Source organism: Peromyscus californicus, unplaced genomic scaffold (assembly GCF_007827085.1).
Source record: "Peromyscus californicus insignis strain IS unplaced genomic scaffold, ASM782708v3 Scaffold_11__1_contigs__length_118956290, whole genome shotgun sequence".
In the NCBI taxonomy this organism is placed as follows: Eukaryota; Metazoa; Chordata; class Mammalia; order Rodentia; family Cricetidae; genus Peromyscus; species Peromyscus californicus.
In genome coordinates this window covers 118,455,288-118,477,126 of record NW_026294402.1, presented here as the reverse complement: position 1 = coordinate 118,477,126, position 21,839 = coordinate 118,455,288, and the positions used below count along the sequence as shown (strand labels likewise).

At 41.1% G+C, this 21,839-nt stretch overlaps 2 protein-coding genes across 3 annotated transcripts in view; both read left to right on the top strand.

The window, feature by feature from the left end:
* Positions 1–9,400: 9,400 nt before the first annotated feature.
* On the top strand, positions 9,401–10,537 carry LOC128105113 (serine/arginine-rich splicing factor 5-like). Its single transcript, XM_052729988.1, has one exon. It carries the CDS (start codon positions 9,528–9,530, stop codon positions 10,338–10,340), a length of 813 nt encoding a protein of 270 aa, XP_052585948.1. The 5' UTR covers positions 9,401–9,527; the 3' UTR covers positions 10,341–10,537.
* Positions 10,538–18,405: 7,868 nt separating this feature from the next.
* The window catches only part of Lztfl1 (leucine zipper transcription factor like 1), a 72,420-nt gene continuing 68,986 nt past the window's right edge, over positions 18,406–21,839 (top strand). For both annotated transcript variants that reach the window (XR_008215357.1, XM_052725790.1), the window contains exons 1-2: positions 18,406–18,513; positions 20,979–21,103. Coding sequence is in view for 1 of the 2 variants with exons in the window: in XM_052725790.1 (XP_052581750.1) it covers positions 18,511–18,513; positions 20,979–21,103 (128 nt within the window). In the remaining variant the exon portion in view is untranslated. The remainder of the gene's footprint in view (positions 18,514–20,978; positions 21,104–21,839) is intronic.

The following is a 21,839-nucleotide window of genomic DNA, read 5'->3' as shown; positions in this document are numbered from 1 at the left end:
CCGGGCGGTGGTGGCGCACACCTTTAATCCCAGCACTCGGGAGGCAGAGGCAGGCGGATCTCTGTGAGTTCGAGGCCAGCCTGGGCTACCAAGTGAGTTCCAGGAGAGGCGCAAAGCTACACAGAGAAACCCTGTCTCGAAAAACCAAAAAAAAAAAAGAACAGATAAACAATTGAAATAGATCTGAACCCCTTAGGAAATAGAAGCAGTCACCCCAAACCAAAAAAGCCCAGGGCCAGACAGTTTTTGTACTGAATTCTACCAGAATTTCAATATTTATCTATCTATCTATCTATCTATCTATCTATCCATCTATTTATTTATTTATTTATTTGATGAATACAGGTGCTTTGTATGCATGTATGCCGGCAGACCAGAAGAGGGCATCAGATTGTGAGCTGCAATGTGAGTGCTGGGGTTGAACTCAGGACCTCTGGAAGAGCAGCTAGTGCTCTTCACTGCTGAGCCATCTCTCCAGCCCCCTCTACCATAATTTCAAAGAAGAGCTAATGCCAATACTCCTCAAATTATTCTACAAAATAGAAACAGAAGGAACATTGCCAAATTCATTTTATAAGGCCACAGTCACCCTGATACCCAACCACACAAAGATTCAACAAGGAGAAGTATAGACTAATTTCTCTTATGAACATAGTTTCAAAAATCCTCAATAAAATACTCACAAGCCAAATCCAAGAACACATCAAAAAGACCAGCCACCATTATCAAGTAGGCTTCATCCCGGAGATGTAGGGATGGTTCAACATAGGAAAATCAGACAATGTAATTCACCATATAAACAAACTGAAAGGAAAAAAAAAAAAGAAACTTGATCATCTCATTAGATGCAAGAAAGGCCTTTGACACTATCCAACACTCCTTCATGATAAAAGTCTTGGAGAGCTGGGCAGTGGTGGCGCACGCCTTTAATCACAGTACTTGGGAGGCAGAGCCAGGAGGATCTCTGTAAATTCGAGGCCAGCCTGGGCTACCAAGTGAGTCCCAGGAAAGGTGCAAAGCTACACAGAGAAACCCTGTCTCAAAAAAAAAAAAAAAGAAAGAAAGAAAGAAAGAAAGAAAGAAAGAAAGAAAGAAAGAAAGAAAGAGAAGAAAAAGTCTTGGAGAAATCAGGAATACATGGGGCATACCTAAACATAATAAAGGCAATTTGCCGGGCGGTGGTGGCGCACGCCTTTAATCCCAGCACTTGGGAGGCAGAGCCAGGCGGATCTCTGTGAGTTCGAGGCCAGCCTGGACTACCAAGTGAGTCCCAGGAAAGGCGCAAAGCTACACAGAGAAACCCTGTCTCGAAAAACAAAAAAACAAAAAAACAAAAAACAAAACAAACAAAAAAAAAAAAAAAAAAAAACAAATAAAGGCAATTTACAGCAAGCCTATAGCTAAAAGCAAATTAAATGGAAATGGAGAGAAACTCAAAGCAATTACACTAAAATCAGGAAGAAGATGAGGCTGCCCACACTTTCCATATCTATTCATTATAGTACTTGAAGTTCTACCTAGAGCAACATGGTAACAAAAGGAGATCAAGGGGATACAAATTGGAAAGGAAAAAGTCAAAGTATCATTATTTACAGATGATATGATAGCATACATGAGCCACCCCAAAAATTCTACCAGGGAATTCCTACAGCTGATAAATACCTTTACAGAAGTGGATGGCTATAAGATTAACTTGAAAAAATCAGTAGCCCTCCTATATACAAATGACAAATGGACTGAGAAAGAAATCAGGGAAACAACACTCTTCACAAGTAGTCACAAATTATATAAAATATATTGGGGTAACTCTAACCAAGCAAGTGAAAGACTTGTATGACAAAAACTTCAAGTCTTTGAAGAAAGAAACTGAAGAAGATATCAGAAGATGGAAAGATCTCCCATGCTCATGGATTAGTAGGATTAAAATAGTAAAAATGGCCATCTTACCATAAGCAATCTACAGATTCAACTCAATAACCATCAAAATTCCAATACAATTCTTTACAGACTTTGAAAGGACAATACTCAACTTCATATGTTAAAATGAAAAACCAGGAGAACTAACAATCCTATACAATAAAAGAACTTCCAGAGGTATCACCATCCCTGATTTCAAGCTGTACTACAGAGCTATAGTAATGAAAACCTCATATTATTGTCATAAAAACAGACATATTGATCAATGAAGTCAAATCAAAGACCCAGATATAAATCCACATACCTATGAACACCCGATTGTTGATAAAGAAGTTAGAAATACACAATGGAAAAAAGAAAGCATCTTTAACAAATAGATGTCTGTATGTAGAAGAATACAAATAGATCCATATCTATCAATCACCCTGCACAAAACTCCAGTCCAAGTGGATTAAGGACCTCAACATAAAATCAGATACACTTACCGCTGCCCTGAGTACCAGCCTCTAGCAACTCAGAGTTTGAGGGGGAGCCACAGAGTTGGTGAATTAATCACTCGACTTTTCTATCTGAGGGAGTAAAACTTAATTCTCTGGGGCCAGCAAGGGGGGCAAAACTTAATTCTCTGGGGCTGGCACAAAAGGGGAAAACACACTCTCTCTCTCTCTCTCTCTCTCTCTCTCTCTCTCTCTCTCTCTCTCTCTCTCTCTCTTAGGGTCTTACTTTGTTCTTTATTTCTTTTCTTACCTCTATCTAGATGTATTCCTTCTGTTTCTCTTGATGTCTTCCTTCTAACTTTCCTTCTACATCTTCCTCATGTCTTTATTTTTTTCCTTACAGTTTATATACCCCAAGAGAAGCTTTAAGCAATATAAAAATTACAATGTGGTTACATTCTATTTTTCAAGTGAATGATTACAATAAATACAAGTAAAAAAAACAGCATGTTTTCTATATCCCTTACATAATTAAACATTTTACATATTACAGGTGAAAAACAAGTTGCCCCAAGAACCCACATACATTCACCGCCAAGCAACTTATTATACATTAACAGAGTGAAAGCAAGCCAGGTATTTTCCTCAGCCAGTTCCTTTACTGGCAGGCTGCATTTTTGCTGTTACAAAAAAGGATCAATTATTTTATTATTTATCTCAAAAGGCAATCTTTTTAAAAATCTTAAATAATCACAAATCTAAACTTTTATATATTTGAAAAAGAACTAGTCAGTTCTATTTTAAATCCTCAGGGTGCATACTCACTTATCAACAATTTTTATAACAGGAAGCTGAGGGCAGAAATGGGCATAAGGTATTGCATGAATCCTAACAGGTCTTAATAAAAACCCGGAGCCAGATATTGGGGTAAACGCTGAAAGATCAGAGAGACAAAGGAACAAGCCATAGCCACCTCTCACCTCACCAACTCCTCAGCTGAAAGGACTGAGCTCCTCTCTCCTCCCACCTTATTTCCTTTTCTCAGCCATATCAATTCCTATCTCAACCTCCCTAGTGCTGGAATTAAAGGCATGTGTGCCTCCCAAGTACGCATGAGATCCCAAGTGCTGGAATTAAAGGTGTGTGCCACCACTGCCTGGCCTCTATGGCTGACTGGTGGCTAGCTTTGCCCTCTGATCTTCAGGCAAGCTTTATTTGTTAGAGCATACACAAGATATCACCACATTTCCCCATTTTGTCTAAAATAAAAAAAGATGATAACTAATTAAGAAAAACTCTATAAAATAAGTATAATAATTATATACAATATATAGGCAATAATTACATCAATATTGTCTAGTCCATTAACATTTGACAAATTTAAAGGAAATATTCCATTATTTATCCTACTTTGGTGAGTCCAAAGTGTTATACCTAATTAACTTTCTATCCTAATTTGTATTACCAACCAAAAACTATCTTTTGATGTCTCTCAAACTTACACACTTTACACCTTTTTAGTGAGTTTCTTTTCTGAATTTGTTAACAAGGAAACTATAACTATAACAAGCTAGTCTTCAACTCCAGGGACCAGAGAAGGAATTAATATTAACCGAGTAATCAGGAAGTGTAAGCAAGTGACTTCCAAAAATTGTGAGAAATGACAGAAACAGCTAGCTGCCTTGACAGTCACCCAAGGTTCTTCTGCAATGTTGGGGCATCCATCTTCAGCCTACAGGTCTACATATCTGACAGACTGTGACATATCTGTGAAGAGGGATTTTTTTTGAAGGGCTGTCCTACCTTGTCTTGGCAAAATTCAGCAGCCCTTTTTTTGTGTGTCTTGCTTGTCTCATTTGGACAGCATACTGTCAGCAGTCGAGGCAAGGACATTTTTTTGCCCAGTGAAGAAAGTAACCTCCATGTGGAGTTTCTTCGATGACCATCGTCTTCTCTGAAGTAGATTGGTGCTGCCAGGAGCAGACATGTCTCATTGTCATAAAAAAAACCTATGTTATTAAAACATCTTAAATGCCATATTCTGTAGGTCTTGGAAGTGTTTGAAGATGGTCTGTTTATCTAAAATATATCTCTGTTTGACCTTGAAAACATATCTGATATGACAAGTTCAATTTTAATAGGTAACTAATTACTAACCTGCATTCCCTTATTATTCTAAATAGTTGGTAATAATAATTTTCAAGGGCTAGAAATTTGCATTACATTGTTAAATGAGCTGTATAGGTACAATACATTAAATAAGATTAAAAACGTATGTACAGTATGTTCTAACACAAATAATTTCAACTTTATATCAATATATAAAATTTGTATACAATATACAAAAATCCAAATCAATATAAAATATTTAAAACTAGTAGTTGCTTTTTAAAAGTAGATTTAATAATCTACCTTTTTATCTTATCATAGCTATATCCTCTATATCCTCTCTTTTTCTTTTCAGAGTAGATTCAATAATCTACCATTTATCTTATCATTTCTATATCTTTTTATTCCAGAGTAGATTCAATAATCTACCCTTTTATCCTATCATATCTGAATCCTCCTTTTTTCTTTCTTTCTTTTTTTTTTCAAACAAGAACTCTGAATCTAATCTCCTTTGTTCAGGTTTTTCCCTGATCATTACCAATATAACTTGTAACCAACCACCCCAAACAATGAAAAATATCCATAACCCATTGAACAACTGAAAACCACTCACCCCACCTCTTGGGACTGTGGGTGTTGTGTTCCTAAATTTACTTCCTACTGTCTGGGGGCAAAGGCATCTTTAGGGGATCTTGAAAAGAAAAATTTTGGTTAATTGTGAAGTCCTGGGAGAGGTAGCAGCATTATTTGTTGTTCAGTCTCTGTGTAATGGGAAAGTATAGGGCTTGTCTCAAGTCCTGGCTAGAGTAGTCTGTGAGGCTGGATCATCTCAGCTAGCCACCTCGAAACTGTCCTGAGCAGTTTGTAGTCCAAAGCCATTCTTTGTGTGGTAGTTGTCAGCTTACTGGAGTTATCATAGTCCATGTGGAATCCTCCTTGTGGGGCCCCATCATCCTTTTGGAGACTTCAAAGGCAGGTGTTAGGCATTGTCATGGTTCATTGCAGAAAACTTAAACATTTTAAATGTCATATGCAGCTTAGAAGGAAATCATCCTCATAATAATCCACAGGTTAAAATGCCCAATAGAAAGAGATATTTCCATGAGATCATCACATTACATTAAGGTCAGTGGGGATCTCCCCATGCCCATTCACGCTATTCCAGATATCAGAGGAAAATGGCAGCAGCAAACATATAAAGGAACAGCAGTAGCAAGAGACCTTCTGGGGCTGGAAGTCCTCGGGGGGCCTTGCCTTGTTTATCCAAAATTCACCCATCAAAGCTTTGCTTCCTGGTGGGCCAATCCCCTGAAGTCAATTGCCACCTGCTGCTCCTCTTACATGGGCACCAGCATACACTGAACCTGATAGAAGAGAAAGTGGGGAATAGCCTTGAACTAATCAGCACAAGAGACAACTTCCTGAACAGAACACCAATAGTGCAGGCACTAAGTTCAATGATTAATAAATGAGACTTCATGAAACTGAAAAGCTTCTATAAGGCAAACAACATCATCAATAGGACAAAATGGCAGCCTACAGAATGGAAAAAGATTTTCACCAACTCGACATCTGACAAAGGGTTAATATCCAAAACATATGAGGAACTCAAGAAACTAGATATAAAAAAAAACAAATAATCCAATTGAAGAATGGGATACAGATCTAAACGGAGAATTCTTAACAGATGAATCTCAAATGGTTGAGAAATACTTAAAGAAATGTTCAACATCCTTAGTCATCAGGGAAATGTAAACCAAAATGATTTTGAGATTCCATCTAATACCTCTCAGAATGGCCAAGACAAATACAAGTGACAGCTCATGCTGATGAGGATGTGGGGCACGGGGGACACTCATCCATTGCTGGTGGGAGTGCAAACTTGTACAGACACTATGGAAATCAATATGGTGATTCCTCAGAAAATTGGGAATTGCTCTACCTCAAGACCCATCTACATCACTCTTGGGCATATACCCAAAGGATGCTCAATATACCACAAGGACACTTGCACAACTGTATTCATAGCAGCTTTATTCATGACAGCCAGAAACTGGAAACAACCTACATGTTCTTCAACTGAAGAGTAGATAAAGAAAATGTGGTATATTTACACAACGGGGTATTACTCAGCTGTTAAAAAAAATGACATCATCAAATTTGAAGACAAATGGATAAAGCTATGAAAAAAATCATCCTGAGTGAGGTAATCCAGACCCAGAAAGACAAATATGGTATGTACTAACTTATAAGTGGATATTAGCTGTTAAGTAAAAGATAATCATGCTACAAATCACAGACCCAGAGAGGCTAAGAGGGGAGTGATGCATGGACCTCCCCAGGAAGGGGAAATATCATAGAATTTGTGGGTGGACTGGTAGTGGGTAGGGATGGGATCAGGTGAGGGGGGATGTAGAGGCAGAGAGCTAGAGGGAGAGATGACTGGAATTGGGGGGACATTTGGAGGATGATGGGGGAAGCCTAGTGCAGTGGAAGCTCCCTGGAATCAATAGGGTGACCCTAGTGAAGACTCATAGTAATCGAGGATATGGAGCCTGAACTGGCCATCTTCTGTAATCAGACAAGTATTCTAGTGGTGGGACTGGGATACCAACCAAGCCATAAAACCTTCAACATACAATCTGTCCTGTCTGCAAGATGTGTTCGGGCAATGGTGGCACAGAACTTGTGGGAGTAGCCAACCAATGTTTGGTCCAGCTTAAGTCATGGTGTGGATATCCCAGAGACCTAGGATAGAACCAAACACTACTGGCAAAAAAAGTCAATGAAATGATTCTTAAAGATATTCTGCTATAGTTGTAGATCAGTGCCTAGCCTGACAGTCATCAGAGAAGCTTCATCCGGCAACAGTTGGGAGCACATACAGAGACTCACAGTCAAACATTAGGCAGAGCTCAGGGAACCCCTCAGAAGGAGGGGCTTGTAGGACCCAGAGGGGTCTAGGAGACCAGGAGAACATGGCACACAGAATCAATTAAGCAAGGCTCATAAGGGCTCACAGGGACTGAAGGGTGAATCACAGAGCCCTCATGGGATTGCACTAATTCCTCTGCATGTATGTTATAGGTTATATAGCTTGGTGCTCTTGTGGGATTCCTAATAGTGGGAGTGATGGCTATTGCTGACTCTTTTGCCTCATCTTAGGACCCTTTTCCTTCTACTGGGTTGCCTCGTTCAACCCTGATATGAGGGTTTGTGCCTAATCTTACTGTCACATGTTATGCCATATTAGGTTGATATCCCTGGGAGGCCTGCTTTTTTCTGAAGGGAAATAGAGAAGAAATGGCCGGGGGGGGGGGGGGGGGGGGGGGGCAGTATAGGGGAGGAGTGAAGTACTCGGAGGGGAAGAGGAGGGAGGAGTACTGTAGCCAGAAGTTTTCTCCTCTGGTCCCACCCAGCCCCCGCAGTCCCAGAGCCACTTATAAAATAATCACTCAGAGGCTTAATATTATTTACAAACTGTATAGCCTATGGCAGGCTTCTTGCTAGCTAGCTCTTTCATCTTAAATTAACCCATTTCTATTAATCTATGTTTTGCCACATGGATATGGTGTTATCAGTCTGCTGGCATCTTGCTTCTCCTTCAGTGGTGGCTAGGTCTCTCCCTCTTTTCCTTTCTCTTCCCATCTGTCTCTTGGATTTCCTGCCTGGCTATAACCTGCCTGGCTATAACCACCATAGGCCAGAGCAGCTTCTTTATTAACCAATCAGAGCAACACATATTCACAGAGTACAGAAGGACATCTCACCACAGAATACGTTATGGGAAGGAATGGAGGGAGTGGGTAAGCTGCAGTTGGGATGTAATGTATGAGAGAATTAAAAAAAACCCTAATCATCATGATTAAACAACTTGAAAATCACAAAATAATGATTTTATTTACACATCAGAGACAAGGACTGAAAACAAGTAGCTCCTGTGTGTCAAGCCTTTGGGCAGGACTAGCAAATCCATCTCAACTCATCTGCAATAAACCTGCACTCCAGGGATATTGGCTGTGCTGAGAGCTGTGGTATCTGGAGGCACAGAGCACATAGATCTCTCAGTCTCTTGACTTTGTTATGAGCCTGATATTGCTCTAGAAAATAAATGCCCAGGCTAGCCTCAAACTCACAGAGATCCACCTGCCTCTGCCTCCCAAGCGCTGAGATTAAAGGTGTGCACCACCACCACCAAGCCTTATCAGGGTTCTTAAAGTGCATTTTGTCCTCAAGTAAGTTCCAGTACTAGGTGTTGAAAATCTTTAAATATTTCCTCACTTATAACATGATTTGCGTTAAGCAGTAGTTCAGAGCTACTAAGGGAGCTTAGCTTTCTAGAAAAGTAGAAAAGCAATTGCACTGGGATTAAAAATGACAATGAGTATTTGGGGACCAGGAAAGCCTTTAGAAGACAGCCACTGGGGTTTGACCAATAATGAATTTTAAAATGCTGTAACATCCAGAAGAAAATGTAAAATAAATGTCAAGATGGTTCTATGAAGCCAAAACAAACAAACAAAAATGTCCTTGAGAGAACTCAAGGTTGGATTCCATCAACTTGACATTACAGCAGGATCATTCAGTGAAACAGCTGGTGGTTGAATGATTTCATCAAAGTCTTGAGACCAAGTAAAGTAAATCAAGGAGGAGGGCAGATGCACCAGAAGGAAATGAAAGGGTCAAAGATCACAGGAGGGGACAGTGATGTCAGGGTCCAGGTTTAGGGGAATGAGAGAGTTTGAGTGTGGTTCAGAGGATTGGTAATAAAGAACCCATATCAAACAAAACACTCATAATTGCAAAAATTTATATAGATTAGCTCAAATTCTTATTTAGCATGGAAAATAGGAATAGCCGGGAATGTTTGAAATAATACAGTATGCTTCTCAAGAGATAGTAGGGTTTGATCAGGATCAAAAAGCAACCCATAGGTCAGTTGTGGCGAGACGTAGACGAGTTGAGGTCGGGGTCTGTAGGGAGGCAGACAGCTCCGTCGCAGACTACGGACCTCCCCGGGTCTCAGCTGCCAAAGACCGTGTCCGGAAACACTAGCCGGGCATCATGAGTGGCTGTCGAGTGTTCATCGGGAGACTAAATCCAGCAGTGAGGGAGAAAGATGTGGAAAGATTCTTCAAGGGTTATGGACGGATCAGAGATATTGATCTGAAAAGAGGTTTTGGGTTTGTGGAATTTGAGGACCCAAGGGATGCAGATGATGCTGTTTATGAACTTGATGGAAAAGAACTTTGCAGTGAAAGAGTTACAATTGAACATGCTCGTGCTCGGTCTCGAGGTGGGCGAGGAAGAGGACGGTATTCTGACCGTTTTAGTAGTCGAAGACCACGAAATGATAGACGAAATGCTCCACCTGTAAGAACAGAAAATCGACTTATAGTTGAGAATTTATCCTCAAGAGTCAGCTGGCAGGATCTCAAAGATTTCATGAGACAAGCTGGGGAAGTAACCTTTGCGGATGCACATCGGCCTAAACTAAATGAAGGGGTAGTTGAGTTTGCCTCTTATGGTGACTTAAAGAATGCTATTGAAAAACTTTCTGGAAAGGAAATTAATGGGAGAAAAATCAAATTAATTGAAGGAAGCAAAAGGCACAGCAGGTCAAGAAGCAGGTCACGATCTCGGACCAGGAGTTCCTCTAGGTCCCGGAGCCGATCTCGTTCCCGTAGGAGCAAGTCTTACAGCCGCTCAAGGAGCAGGAGCCGGAGCCGGAGCAAGTCCCGTTCTGGTAGTAGATCTCCTGTGCCTGAGAAGAGCCAGAAACGTGGTTCTTCAAGTAGATCTAAGTCTCCAGCATCTGTGGATCGCCAGAGGTCCCGATCTCGGTCCAGGTCCAGATCAGTTGACAGTGGCAATTAAACTGTAAATAACTTGCCCTGGGGGCCTTTTTTTTAAAAAAACAAAACAAATTCCCAAACCATACTTGCTAAAAATTCTGGTAAGTATGTGCTTTTCTGTGGGGGTGGGTTTGGAGGGGGTTGGGCTGGATTTCTTTGTAGATGTGGACCACCAAGGGGATGTTGAAAACTAATTGTATTAAATGTCTTTTGATAAGCCTTCTGCTCACACTTTTGTGACTGTCTGAATTATATAGTTTGTGTATATTGACAGAGCTCTTTTATAACTAAAGCATTTAATTTTTTGTACTAGAAAAACTTTTGAACATTTTAGTTCATTGTTCAGATATGTTAACTTGATTAGTTTAATTACTCAATTAAACTAATAGCTTTGGACACTTTAAAAGAGCTCTAATTTGCTTGTATATAAAGGCTTAATATGAGTTTTCCTTGTTAGGGTCAGGATGTCTTCTCACCCATTAGCAGCTGTAGACAGACGTTAAAGCAGCTGTTTGTTATTGATAATAAAATATATCAAGTATTATAAGAAAAAAAAAGCAACCCATAGACATAGTTTTTAGGTACAGCAGAAACAATGTCTGTTGAGATGTTGCTGCTTCTCTTCTGCTCAATTCTGCAAGAATAGCTTGGAGCTGAGTACAAACCAGCCTGGTTTGGATGCTCAGGTTGGCCATGAAATGAAGATGTTTCCTTCAACCAACTTAAATTATAATAGTGGGGAAGACAACCCTGTATCAACTGGCTGAGAATGGAATTTCCTTTTTACCTTCATCATATTTTAGCCCTCCCACCCCTATTTCATGGAGAAAACTTACATTTATGAACATGGTGCAGGGCTATTCAGATCACATAACCTTGCCTTTGTAGGCAAAACTTTCTTAGTAAACTGAAGTGTTCTGTTCCATTTTATGAGATGAGATGCAAAATTGGTTTGTCAGTAATCTTGGCAAACAGGCAAGACCATAGCCATGAGCAGGCCCATATTTCTGAATGAGAGGAATTCATTCAAAATTCATTTTCTTCCTGAAACAATTTAAGAGATATAAATACATGTCCCTGGATCTGATGAAAATCTAATTCCTCATTTGGGACAACCCTCTCATCCACAGTCATCAATCTCCCACACCTCTCCATACTTCTGAGGCCTCATCAGAATTCTACTGCTGTCTGGGATACATTTCTAAAATTCTCCTCTCCCAGATCATAAAAACAACCATTTATGCTTTCTTCTAAGCGTCTTAATACTTGCTGTCTGCTTTGAGGTTGTTTTCCAAGCTCATATTTCCCCTTGATTTCATTCCAGGGCCAGTTTTGAAAGGGATTAATCCCATCTTACTTGCTGTCCCCCTCCCCACAGTGTCTTTCATGTATCTAGTTTTGCGTAAACAATTGCTGAGCACAAGGCTGAGCTAGCAGGTTAATCAAATGAATATGTGTACATGAGGTATAAAATAAGAATTTGCTGGAGATCGTCTTTGTAAGAAACTTTTTTTACTTCCCCCAAAAAATGTTCTCTACAACTAATTCTTTATATTTTTTTTAAGATAAGCTTCACTGTGTGATGGTTTTGGTGTTTATTTCCTTTTAGGGGTGTTGTCAACATATGGAGATTTATCAGTGAAACTAATCTATAATTTGCGCTAAGTCTTGCCACGATCCACACCATCTTAAAGGGAGTTGTATTTTATGGTGAACCACTTCCTTGCCTGACCTTTAATGCGTGCAATGCATATTTCATTAATCTAATTCGTCAGCACTCTTCCATACTCTGCCTGTCCCTAGCAAATTTTGAAACTGACTGACAATAGCCTCCTGCAACCAGGAGAGCAATGATGTGCCATGGCTCCTCACAGAGCCCTTCTGTCCTTATTTTCCTTCTGTTGCTGGGATGCAACATTTTGATCAAAAGCAGTTTGGAAAGGAAAGGGTTGTTTCAGCTTGCATTTCCAGGTAACAGTCTATCATGGAGGAAAGTCCAGGTAGAACTCAAGAAGAGCTGAGGTAGGAACCTTGGTGGGAAGCTGCTTACTGACTCATTCTGGTCTTAACTCATGCTCAGCCAGTTTTCTTTCTTTCTTTTTTCTTTTCTTTTTATTAAGAGATTTTCTATTCATTTTACATATTAACCACGGATTCCCCTGTCCTCCCTCATCCCACCCCCCCAGTGTTCCCTCCCAACCCATCCCCCGTTCCCACCTCCTCTGTGGGGCGTTTACCCACCAACCCCACAGCTCCCCAGAGTTTTCTTGAGTGTGAGTAGCAGGAAATATTAGATAGAAGGATTTATATTGCAGAGATAAACAGATAGAAAATAAAGGATAGCCTCGAGAGGGCCTGGAACCTTTTCCAATGGCCCGACTGTCTCTGCCCCAAGGGGTGGAGCAAAAGACCTCTCCACCAGCACAGCCAAGTGCAGACCATCTCAGACACCTGCACTCAGGCCCGTGGTCCTAATCATCCTCTCTATGTGGACCTGCTGGGTAAAGCCACGAGGAACCTGAAAACGGGCTCCCACACTCCTCCAAGGCAAGGTCTTCCCTGGGAAGTCAGCAGAACCTGGTATATTCAGTTGAGGCAGGTCCAGTCCCCTCCTAGGACCACTTTCCCAGGAGTGGCATCACCCACAGTGGGATGGACCCTACCATACCAATAAAAAAATTAAGACAAACCAGGCATGGTGATACACACCTTTAATCCCAGCACTAGGGAGGCAGAGGGAGACAGGTCTCTGTGAGTCTGAGGACAGCCTGGTCTACAAAATGAGTTTCAGGACAGCCAGAGCTGTTACACAGAGAAACCCTGTCTTGGGTGGATGCAGTTAGACAATTCCCCACAGCATGGCCACAGACCAATATGATCTGAGAAATCCCTCAAGTGAGACTTCTTCTTCCCTGGTAACTGTTGGTTGTGTCTAATAGATAGTAAAAACTAACCAAAACACCTTCCACCCTGGACCTTTCCTTCTTTAAAGTCTTGGGGGACTATCTGGAGAAGTCAGATCTTTGGGGAGAATTTCATGTAAGAAGTCATACTGCAAAGCCTCTGCTTTAAGATGATTCCCCAAAGTGATTTTCTCTAAACTATCCCATCTTCCTGTTCAACTTCTTAAACTTTCTTCAAGTGCTCTTGACTGCTCAGCCATCTTTCAAGCCCTGAGTTCTGCTTTTTTCATGTTAACCTGGATTTTCTTGAGCACTGTCATTTTTTGTCATTTTTCCTTCCTTCTTAATTTAAAATTTTATGATTTTTTATTTCCATACATAAGGACTGTATTTATCCTTTCCTTTCCATCATTTCCACCATTACTTCTCCTTCCTCCAACTCCTTCCATGCCCCACAACTCCCTTTTGAATTTATCACCTCTTCTTTAATTATTATTATTATATATACTTACTAATATATAAATAAAGTCTGTGAGTCTTTTAGTGTTGCTCTTATGTGTATGTGTTTAGGGCTGATCACTTAGGATTAGATAACCTATCAAGGGGCTTGTTCCTGGAGAAGACTGATTCTAGCTTCTCTTAGCAGCTATTAATTGCCTGTAGCTCTTACTTCAAAAATCCACAAGTCACAAATGACTTCACAGATGAAATATTTGCACTGTGTACTTCCTCTTTGAACTCCTGTGTTAATGACACAGCATGACAGGAGTTTGCTCCTGGGGAAACACTTATTCCTCAGCAGTGCAGACTGATGAAAAACCTTGTTAATTTATTTGAAAACACAATACATAGTAAAGCTATTTTCTCCATAGGCAAACCCAATGTCTATTAATGTAAGAAATAATCACATTTGAGGATTACTACTAAGATGGACTGTGTCTAGTTCATAGTAGATACTAAATAATGGTGGCTGTTGTTATGAAATTCAATAATCACTGACCAGAATTGTGAGACATAGCATGATAAACTGGAAGTTTAACTGGGCTTGAAGAGGTTCATTATGGATGATTGAATCTATCCTTATGGACTTTGTGAGGAGACATATTCTGTTCCCATGCCTCCGGAGGAGGGGAAAGCAAAGACGAAAAGCCTGGACAAAGGTGAAATTGGGCACAGCCAAATTAGTACCTCCAGACTACCTCCAACGCCATGGAGTGCTTCAGCTTACACTCATGAGAACACTGCCACTGTTACACTCGTGGGCAACCATCTATATGTCATCTCTGGATCATCTAAGTGAATTATTCCTGTGAAACAGTACTGTGCCAAGCCCACTGAAGGCAGCAAACTGCTGGGTTTCCTGCTTTTCAACAGTTCTGGGATACTCATGAAATCCTTGTTGAAATTGGACCAGAAGAGATGGGAGTGTGTTGTGGGATATTTGCACTGTATGAAGATATATTGCTGTGGTTGGTTTAATAAAGAGCTGAGCAGTCAGTAACTAGGCAGGAGGTATAGGCGGGATTTCCTGGCAGAGAGAGGAAGGAGGATGAGATAATTGAGGCATGGAGGAGATACTACTGAGACATGGAGGGAATCAGACACACAGAATGAAAGAAAGGTAAAAAGCCACGCAATGGAACGAAGATATAAAAATATAGGTTAATTTAAGTTAAAGGAACTAGTGGGACAAGCCTAAGCTAAGGCTGAGCTTTCGTAATTAATATTAAGTCTCCATGTCATTATTTGGGGCTGGAAGTCCAAAAGAAAGTCTGATTACAGAGGTGGAATTTGGAATTTATCAAAACACACAGCATGTATATATGAAAGTCTTAGACAATAACGAGTATCAACTTATATATTTGGGATCATACAAGCATACCAGGAACACCAGAGAACATCAAAACACCAAACCAAGGAAAGGGTGCAACACCTTCACCTGGACCCCATAGAGAGAAAGATACCTAACATAGCAATAGTGACAGCCCCATTGACATGACATCTGAGCACCCAGCATGTAAATCAAAGTGACTGGCAATGAACTGCCAGATGTCCCAGGGAATTCAGCTTAGTTGAGCTTCCATTGCTAATGCAGCCTACTTTAATTACCATCAGTCTGTCTGCCCACTTGCCATTCATCCATCAAGACCTGGTTCTGTGCCTCAGCTCCATGGCCATCACTATCCTGCATCTCACCTACGTAGCTCAACCCTGAAGATCCTTCCAGTCTGACTCTGTGGCTTGACTCTGTAGTTTATCTCCAACCAATCTCCAACAAGGTTTGTTATCTGATCTGATTCCACCCTCCAACCCCACTCCCTTCCTTGCAAAGGGAACTTTGTATTCATATCAACTTCTTGCTTCTTCCTTTCAGTTAGGTCTCCTGGAACTCTGCTATAGCCTCTTTGTAGCAGGAATCTTAGAGAGTCTTATTAATAAAACAAACCCAGAGCCAAGTATTGGGGTGAAGCTAAGAGAGACAGAACAAGTCACAGCTAGCTCACCTCGCTGGATCCTCAGTTGGTCTTGTTTCCTCAGACTGGAGGCCTCTGAGTCCTCATCCAGAATGTGTCTCAGCTGAACTGTGCTGCTAGAAGCCTGAAAGCTTAACCAGCCAAGTGCTTAACCAGGCCAAATGCTTAACCAGCCAAATGCTTCTAGTTTCTGGTCCTCACGCCTTATATACCTTTCTGCTTTCTACCACCACTCCCTGGGATTAAAGGCTCGCTTTCTGGGATTAAAGGCGTGATGAGTCACCATGCCTGTCTGTATCCTTGAACACATGGATTTCTGCCTCTGGAATGCTAGGATTAAAGGCGTGTGCTACCACTGCCTATCTTTTATGTTTAATATTGTGGCTGCTCTGTCTCTGACCCCAGATAAGTTTATTAGCATGCACAATATTTGGGGGAATACCATACCACACCTCTTTAACTCTTTTATAGCTAAGTTGTAATGTATACATACATATATATGCACCTATATATTATAGACAGATATAGTGAATGATGTGTAGTGTGTGGCCTAAAAATTAATATTAACAAAAATCTGGAAAAAAAGGAAGACTAATTGGCAAATTGCAGCCAATAAAATTGAAGCAGCTTGTTAATCTATTGTTCTTAAGCAAATTCTGATATTGTGAAAATATGCAAATGTGCCTGTTTCTGATACAGCTTGCTCATGACACTCCCCAGATCAGAAAGCAGAGGTTTTCCTCTGGGGCAGGCAGGGGTGGGGGTAATTGTGGACAAGAAAACCCTGTTGTTAACTGTACTAGAATGAAACTTAAAACCCTTGACAGTGATCACATGATTATATTCCAGATCTGCCTCCCCTAACTGATGATGGTATGTGGCTTTTTTGTGAACACATTTTTCTCATCTGAAAATAGTTTTCTTTCTAACTCTTATCCATTTAATTTATTTCTGTTTTGATGTCCTGACCACTTAACTAATAAGTATGCTGTCATTATTGTACCTTTTCCTATAGATATCATGTCTTTATAAATTAATTCTATTCTAAAGGATTTATCTGTTAGCACTTTTTTAACGACAAAAGTTTCAAGTTCATTTAAGAAATTTTTAGCCAGGAAGTGGTGGCACAGACCAGCACTTGGGAGGCAGAGGCAGGTAGATCTCTGTGAGTTCAAGGCCAGCCTGGTCTACAAAGTGAGTTCCAGGACAGACAGAGCTGTTACACAGAGAAACCCTGTCTTGAAAAAACAAAAACAAAAAATAAATAAATGATGCATGTGAGTGTGTGCATGCTCATGTATGTGTGTATGTGGAAGGGGAACACAGGTATGGCTTAGTGTTCAAGTGGAGGTCAGAGGACAATATTCCTGAGTTGGCTCTCTTCTTCTACCGTGTGGATTCAGAAAATTGAATCAGGTGAGCCATCCCACCAGCCCTCAATTTGACTTTTAAGTTATTAAGCTTAGCTCCTGTGACAGCTACTAATTTTCTACCTAACTTAGTATCATTTAGATAGAATAAAATGGCAAAAAATGAAAGATAAAATTCTTGAAACCAGAATCTTATTTAACACCCACTGTGTTAGAAAACTTGACAATAGTCTTTTGATTTTTGTCTTGAAAACATACTTATATTGGTTTCAGAGTCAAGCTTCAGAGTGCCCATCTAGCATGTGAGTCTGTGGATTCTCAGTCCTGGAACCAGGTCTCTAAAATCCTTCTGCATCAAAAACACTCGATTGTGATTCACTTTAAACTGTACTTAGTATTGGGCTGTGATAGATAATCCCAAAATGGACCACCAAAATTAATGCTGAATGTTCGTTCCTTCCTGCTTTAAGTCTCCCAGTTTCAAAAGGCTGGCAGCTCTACACGATGTTGGCTTACCCAAGTGCCTCCTCATAAGATATGGGGTGTGTTCACTGGAACCCAGTATATGTGATAATCTCTTCCTATACTTGCCTTTCATAGGACAGTAGTTTTGTTGTTGTTTTTAAAGACAGGGTCTCATTAAGTAGCCCGGGATGGCCTTGAACTCACAGATCACAGAGATCCATCTGCCCCTGCCTGCTTTACAAGTGCTGGGATTAAAGGCAAGCTCACCATGCCAGCCAAGGACAGGGTCCATTGCTTTGGAACAACGGTTAAACTTGCAGATTCCAATGACTCAAGCTAGACTTCATAAGTGAAATTTCCGCCAGGGAGATCAGGACGTTATCCCACAACCTTCTGGAGAATCTAGTGTCTGTCTCTGTCTAATGAACTGCTGTATGTAAACCTATGTGTTTGCACATTTTTCAAAGGTAAAATTTAATTAGTCACTTCTGCTAGCATTATAATATAACGCAGATGGAGGAAGGGCGCGCATCATTGCCAGCATTGGCTTGTCGGCCTGATGCTGTCGCGCTGAAGCCCAGGTCACCACGCCTGTTTTTATCGGAAGCGGTCGAAAGGTCTGGAACCACGCTCTGGTTCCCGCAACTAGCCGACCTCAACTTCTGTCGGGATTCAGAGTACTCAAACACACCGGAATTCCACGCGATCCCGCCTCTCTGTTACCATTGGCAATGACAGGCACCGCCCCAAGTTAGCGTGGCATGAAAAGGTGGGACTTCCGGATCTCGAAGCCAATGTACATGCGGAAATCAGCTAGTTACGCAGCACTTTCAATCACGTGATATTGAGGGCCAATGACAGTGTACAGCCGAGGGCTCACGTGCCTCCGTTCCCATTGGCAACCCGCGGCTTCTAAACAACCTACTTTCCTCAGGCCGCAGCTCAGGCCTCCCTGTTTCCTGTCTGATCCCGCCACCGCCATGGTGAGTATCCCCGTCAGGAGAGGGCCCCGCTAGGGAATGGACGACGAGCCGGGCCGCGCAGGCTGGGCCTCGGTGGGGAAGGGAGGCTAGCAACACCTCGGTGAGACATCCTTGCTGCAGCCTTTCTCCGGCCTGGTCACCTCATCCGTAGCCGTGGTCTGGGACGCCCTGGCCGTCAGCGCAGGCACACATATGCCTTTGTGCACAGTTTACAGGCTGGTTCCAACTTTCTGTGTGAACTTGATTGAGTCTAACTTTCTGAAGCACCTTATTTTATAGCTGATTAAATATGGGTGGTATTTCCTTTGTTTGGACTTGTGAAGACCATTAGGCTAGAATGTAGCTCTGTATTAGAGTTTGGGCTTAGCTTGAAACAGGTAAGACGGGAAAGAACACACCAGTTCATTCATCAGCTTACCAGTTTAAATGTTTGTATATAGATAAAAGCACGAAAATGAAGTTGAAGGGGTATTGAAGTTAATTGAGAGTGCTGCTGAAACGGGCTGCCAACATATCCCAGCACTCAGAATTCCTAGTAAGCCCTCACCTTGTATACATCTGAACAAAACAGACCACTCCTTAACCAGTCCTGAGCTTAGAACTAGTTCTGCTTCTCTTGATTTCAAAAACGAGAAAATGATGCTAGTGGGGGATGGATAGTGCTTAAAGGAGACCCCAGTGCAGCGGAGGTTCCCCCCACCCCCGATCCAGATTGGGCACAAACCACACCCAAACACCTGTTTTCACAGAGAGATCCTTTATTAAGCGGGGAAGAAAAGTAAAGTGGCTGATTTCTGACTCAGGCAGAAAAACAGCAGCAAATGACGTTGCAGATGTAATTTTTAAGAAGAGAGAAAGGGGAGCTCTGTGTTACAATGAGCTAGGATGCGGTGGTATGTTTTGATTTTGATTTTTTTGACATTTATTATGTTTTTAAATTTATTTATTATGGATACTGACTTCTGCCTGCATGTATATCTGCACGCCAGAAGAGGGCACCAGATCTCATTATAGACGGCAGTGAGCCACCTCGTGGTTCCTGGGAATTGAACTCAGGACACTGCATTCCAGTGCTCTTTATCTCTGAGCCATCTCTCCCCGCCCCTGATTGCTGGACTTTAATACTTTAATATTTGGACCTTGGTAGTCAGCCTTAGGAGGAGGAAGTGGTCAAATAAGGGAATAGACTTTGGTGGCTAGCTTTGGGAATGTAATAGCAAGGCAGAAGGAACTGGGGAGAAGGGCAAGGCCTGCCAGAGCCATGCTTGCCACACTTGAGCTGACCAAAGTCCCTTCAGTACTTGTTTGTGTTCTTACTCTTTTCTGTCAGTTTGACAATTAATTCTTGGGAATTGGGCATAGATGGCTCATTAGTAAATTGAAAGGGTTGAAAAATGACTCATCAAATAATGCACGTGAAATAAAATTGTTTTAGCAATAGGCTCACTCTCCTGTTTGGCTTTTTATAAAAATTATTTTTATTGCCAGATAGTGGTGGCGTTCAGATTTAATCCCAGCATTCCGGAGGCAGAGACAGGCGGATCTCTGTGAGTTTGGGGCCAGCATGATCTACAGAGCGAGTTCCAGGACGTCAAGGTGGTTACACAGAGAAACCTTGTCTCAAAAAAAAGTGGGGGAGGAGGCAGAGGCAGGTGGATCTCTGAGTTCAAGGCCAGCCCATCTACAGAGCAAGTTTCAGGACAGCCAGGGCTACACAAAGAAACCCTATCTCAAAACAACAACAACAAAAAAAAAATGCTTTAAAGATTTCCTACATGCATACAATGTATTTAAAATCGTATTTACTCCTCCCCCAGCTCCTCCCAGATTCATCTTGCTGTTTCTGTACCTACCTAGTATATGCTGCCCATTTACTCATGGGTGTGGGACCATCCACTGGAGAATGACCAACCTACCATGGGCCATACTCTTAGAAGAAACTGACTCTCCAGACCTCATAAATCCCTCCTGCCTCCATGCTAGATTGTTGATTGGCCTGGCTTTGTGAGTTCCGAGCAGAGCAGTCCTGTCAGGTCTAGAAGACTCTGTTTTGATCTGATCCTGTCCCTCTTCAGAGATAGTTTCTGTGCCTTGGAAGAGGGGTGTGACAGAGATATCCCAGTTGTGGCCAAAGTCTACTTATTCTCTGCACTTTGACCAGTTGTGAGTTTCTGCATCAACCACCATCCGTTGCACAAAGAAATGCACGAGTAAATGAAGCTCTTAGACCTGATCAGAGAAATTTCTTTTTTTCTGGATACAGGGTCTTTTGTGTAGCCCTGGCTGGTCTGAAGCTTACTATGTAGATCAGACTGGTCCCAAACTCACAAAGATCTGCCTCTGCCTCCCAAGTGCTGAGATTAAAGGTGTGTGCCACCACACCGGGCCCAACAAAGTATCTTACTTATTTTCATTGTAAGTTTTTTTGTCTGATCCTCAGGACTAACAAATTCTCTCTTTTTCAGGCAGAGTTGGGCCTAAATGAGCACCATCAAAATGAGATTATTAATTACATGCGTTTTGCTCGTTCAAAAAGAGGCTTGAGACTTAAAACAGTAGATTCCTGCTTTGAAGACCTCAAGGAGAGCAGGTATCAAGAGACTTTAAGGCCTTGCTTCTTAAAACTGTGGGTCATATAACTGAATGAATGTGTATTCCTTGAAAATTTGGCAGTAGTAAAAGATTTCTGAAAATGCAATCACTAAAAATTAGTTCATAATCAAATTCATAATGCATCTGAAGTGTTCCGATAACATTTGCAAATGATTTATCATGTGATGATGTCACTGCAGTCTTGGCTCTAAACACTACAGGCACATTCTGCACTGCCCAGGCCATCATCCACCCAGCTCAAATGCAAGCTGCCTGGAACTCTTTGGCTTAGACTATTGTATGCTTTGAATTTCAGTGATTTTACTGTACATATAAGTAATCTGCTCTTATGGAAACATAATGTTTTAATTATGACAAACACAATATTTTCTTACCATCATTCTTCAACATGTATCAAATTAGTGTATCTCTGGAGTCTTTGATTTTAAAAATTGTTATTTGAGTTGTTGAGTTTCATTAAAAAACCATAAAGTGAATTTTGGTTTGGGATTAAGATAGAATTTCCAACCATTTCTGAAATGGCAATAAATATATTTTGCCATTTTGTACTGTATATTTATGCAGAGCAGTATTCTCAATATTAATGGTTATAAAATCAAATTATCAATCAACTCTGAAAAATGTTGAAGGTGTGCTCTGCCTTGTATTATCAAATACTCAAATAAGATTTAATTGTTGCTAGAAAAATAAGCACGTTATCTGATTATATGAAA

Excerpts from the sequence above, each read along its gene's own strand:
- LOC128105113 (XM_052729988.1), top strand. The coding sequence starts at position 9,528 with ATGAGTGGCTGTCGAGTGTTCATCGGGAGACTAAATCCAGCAGTGAGG.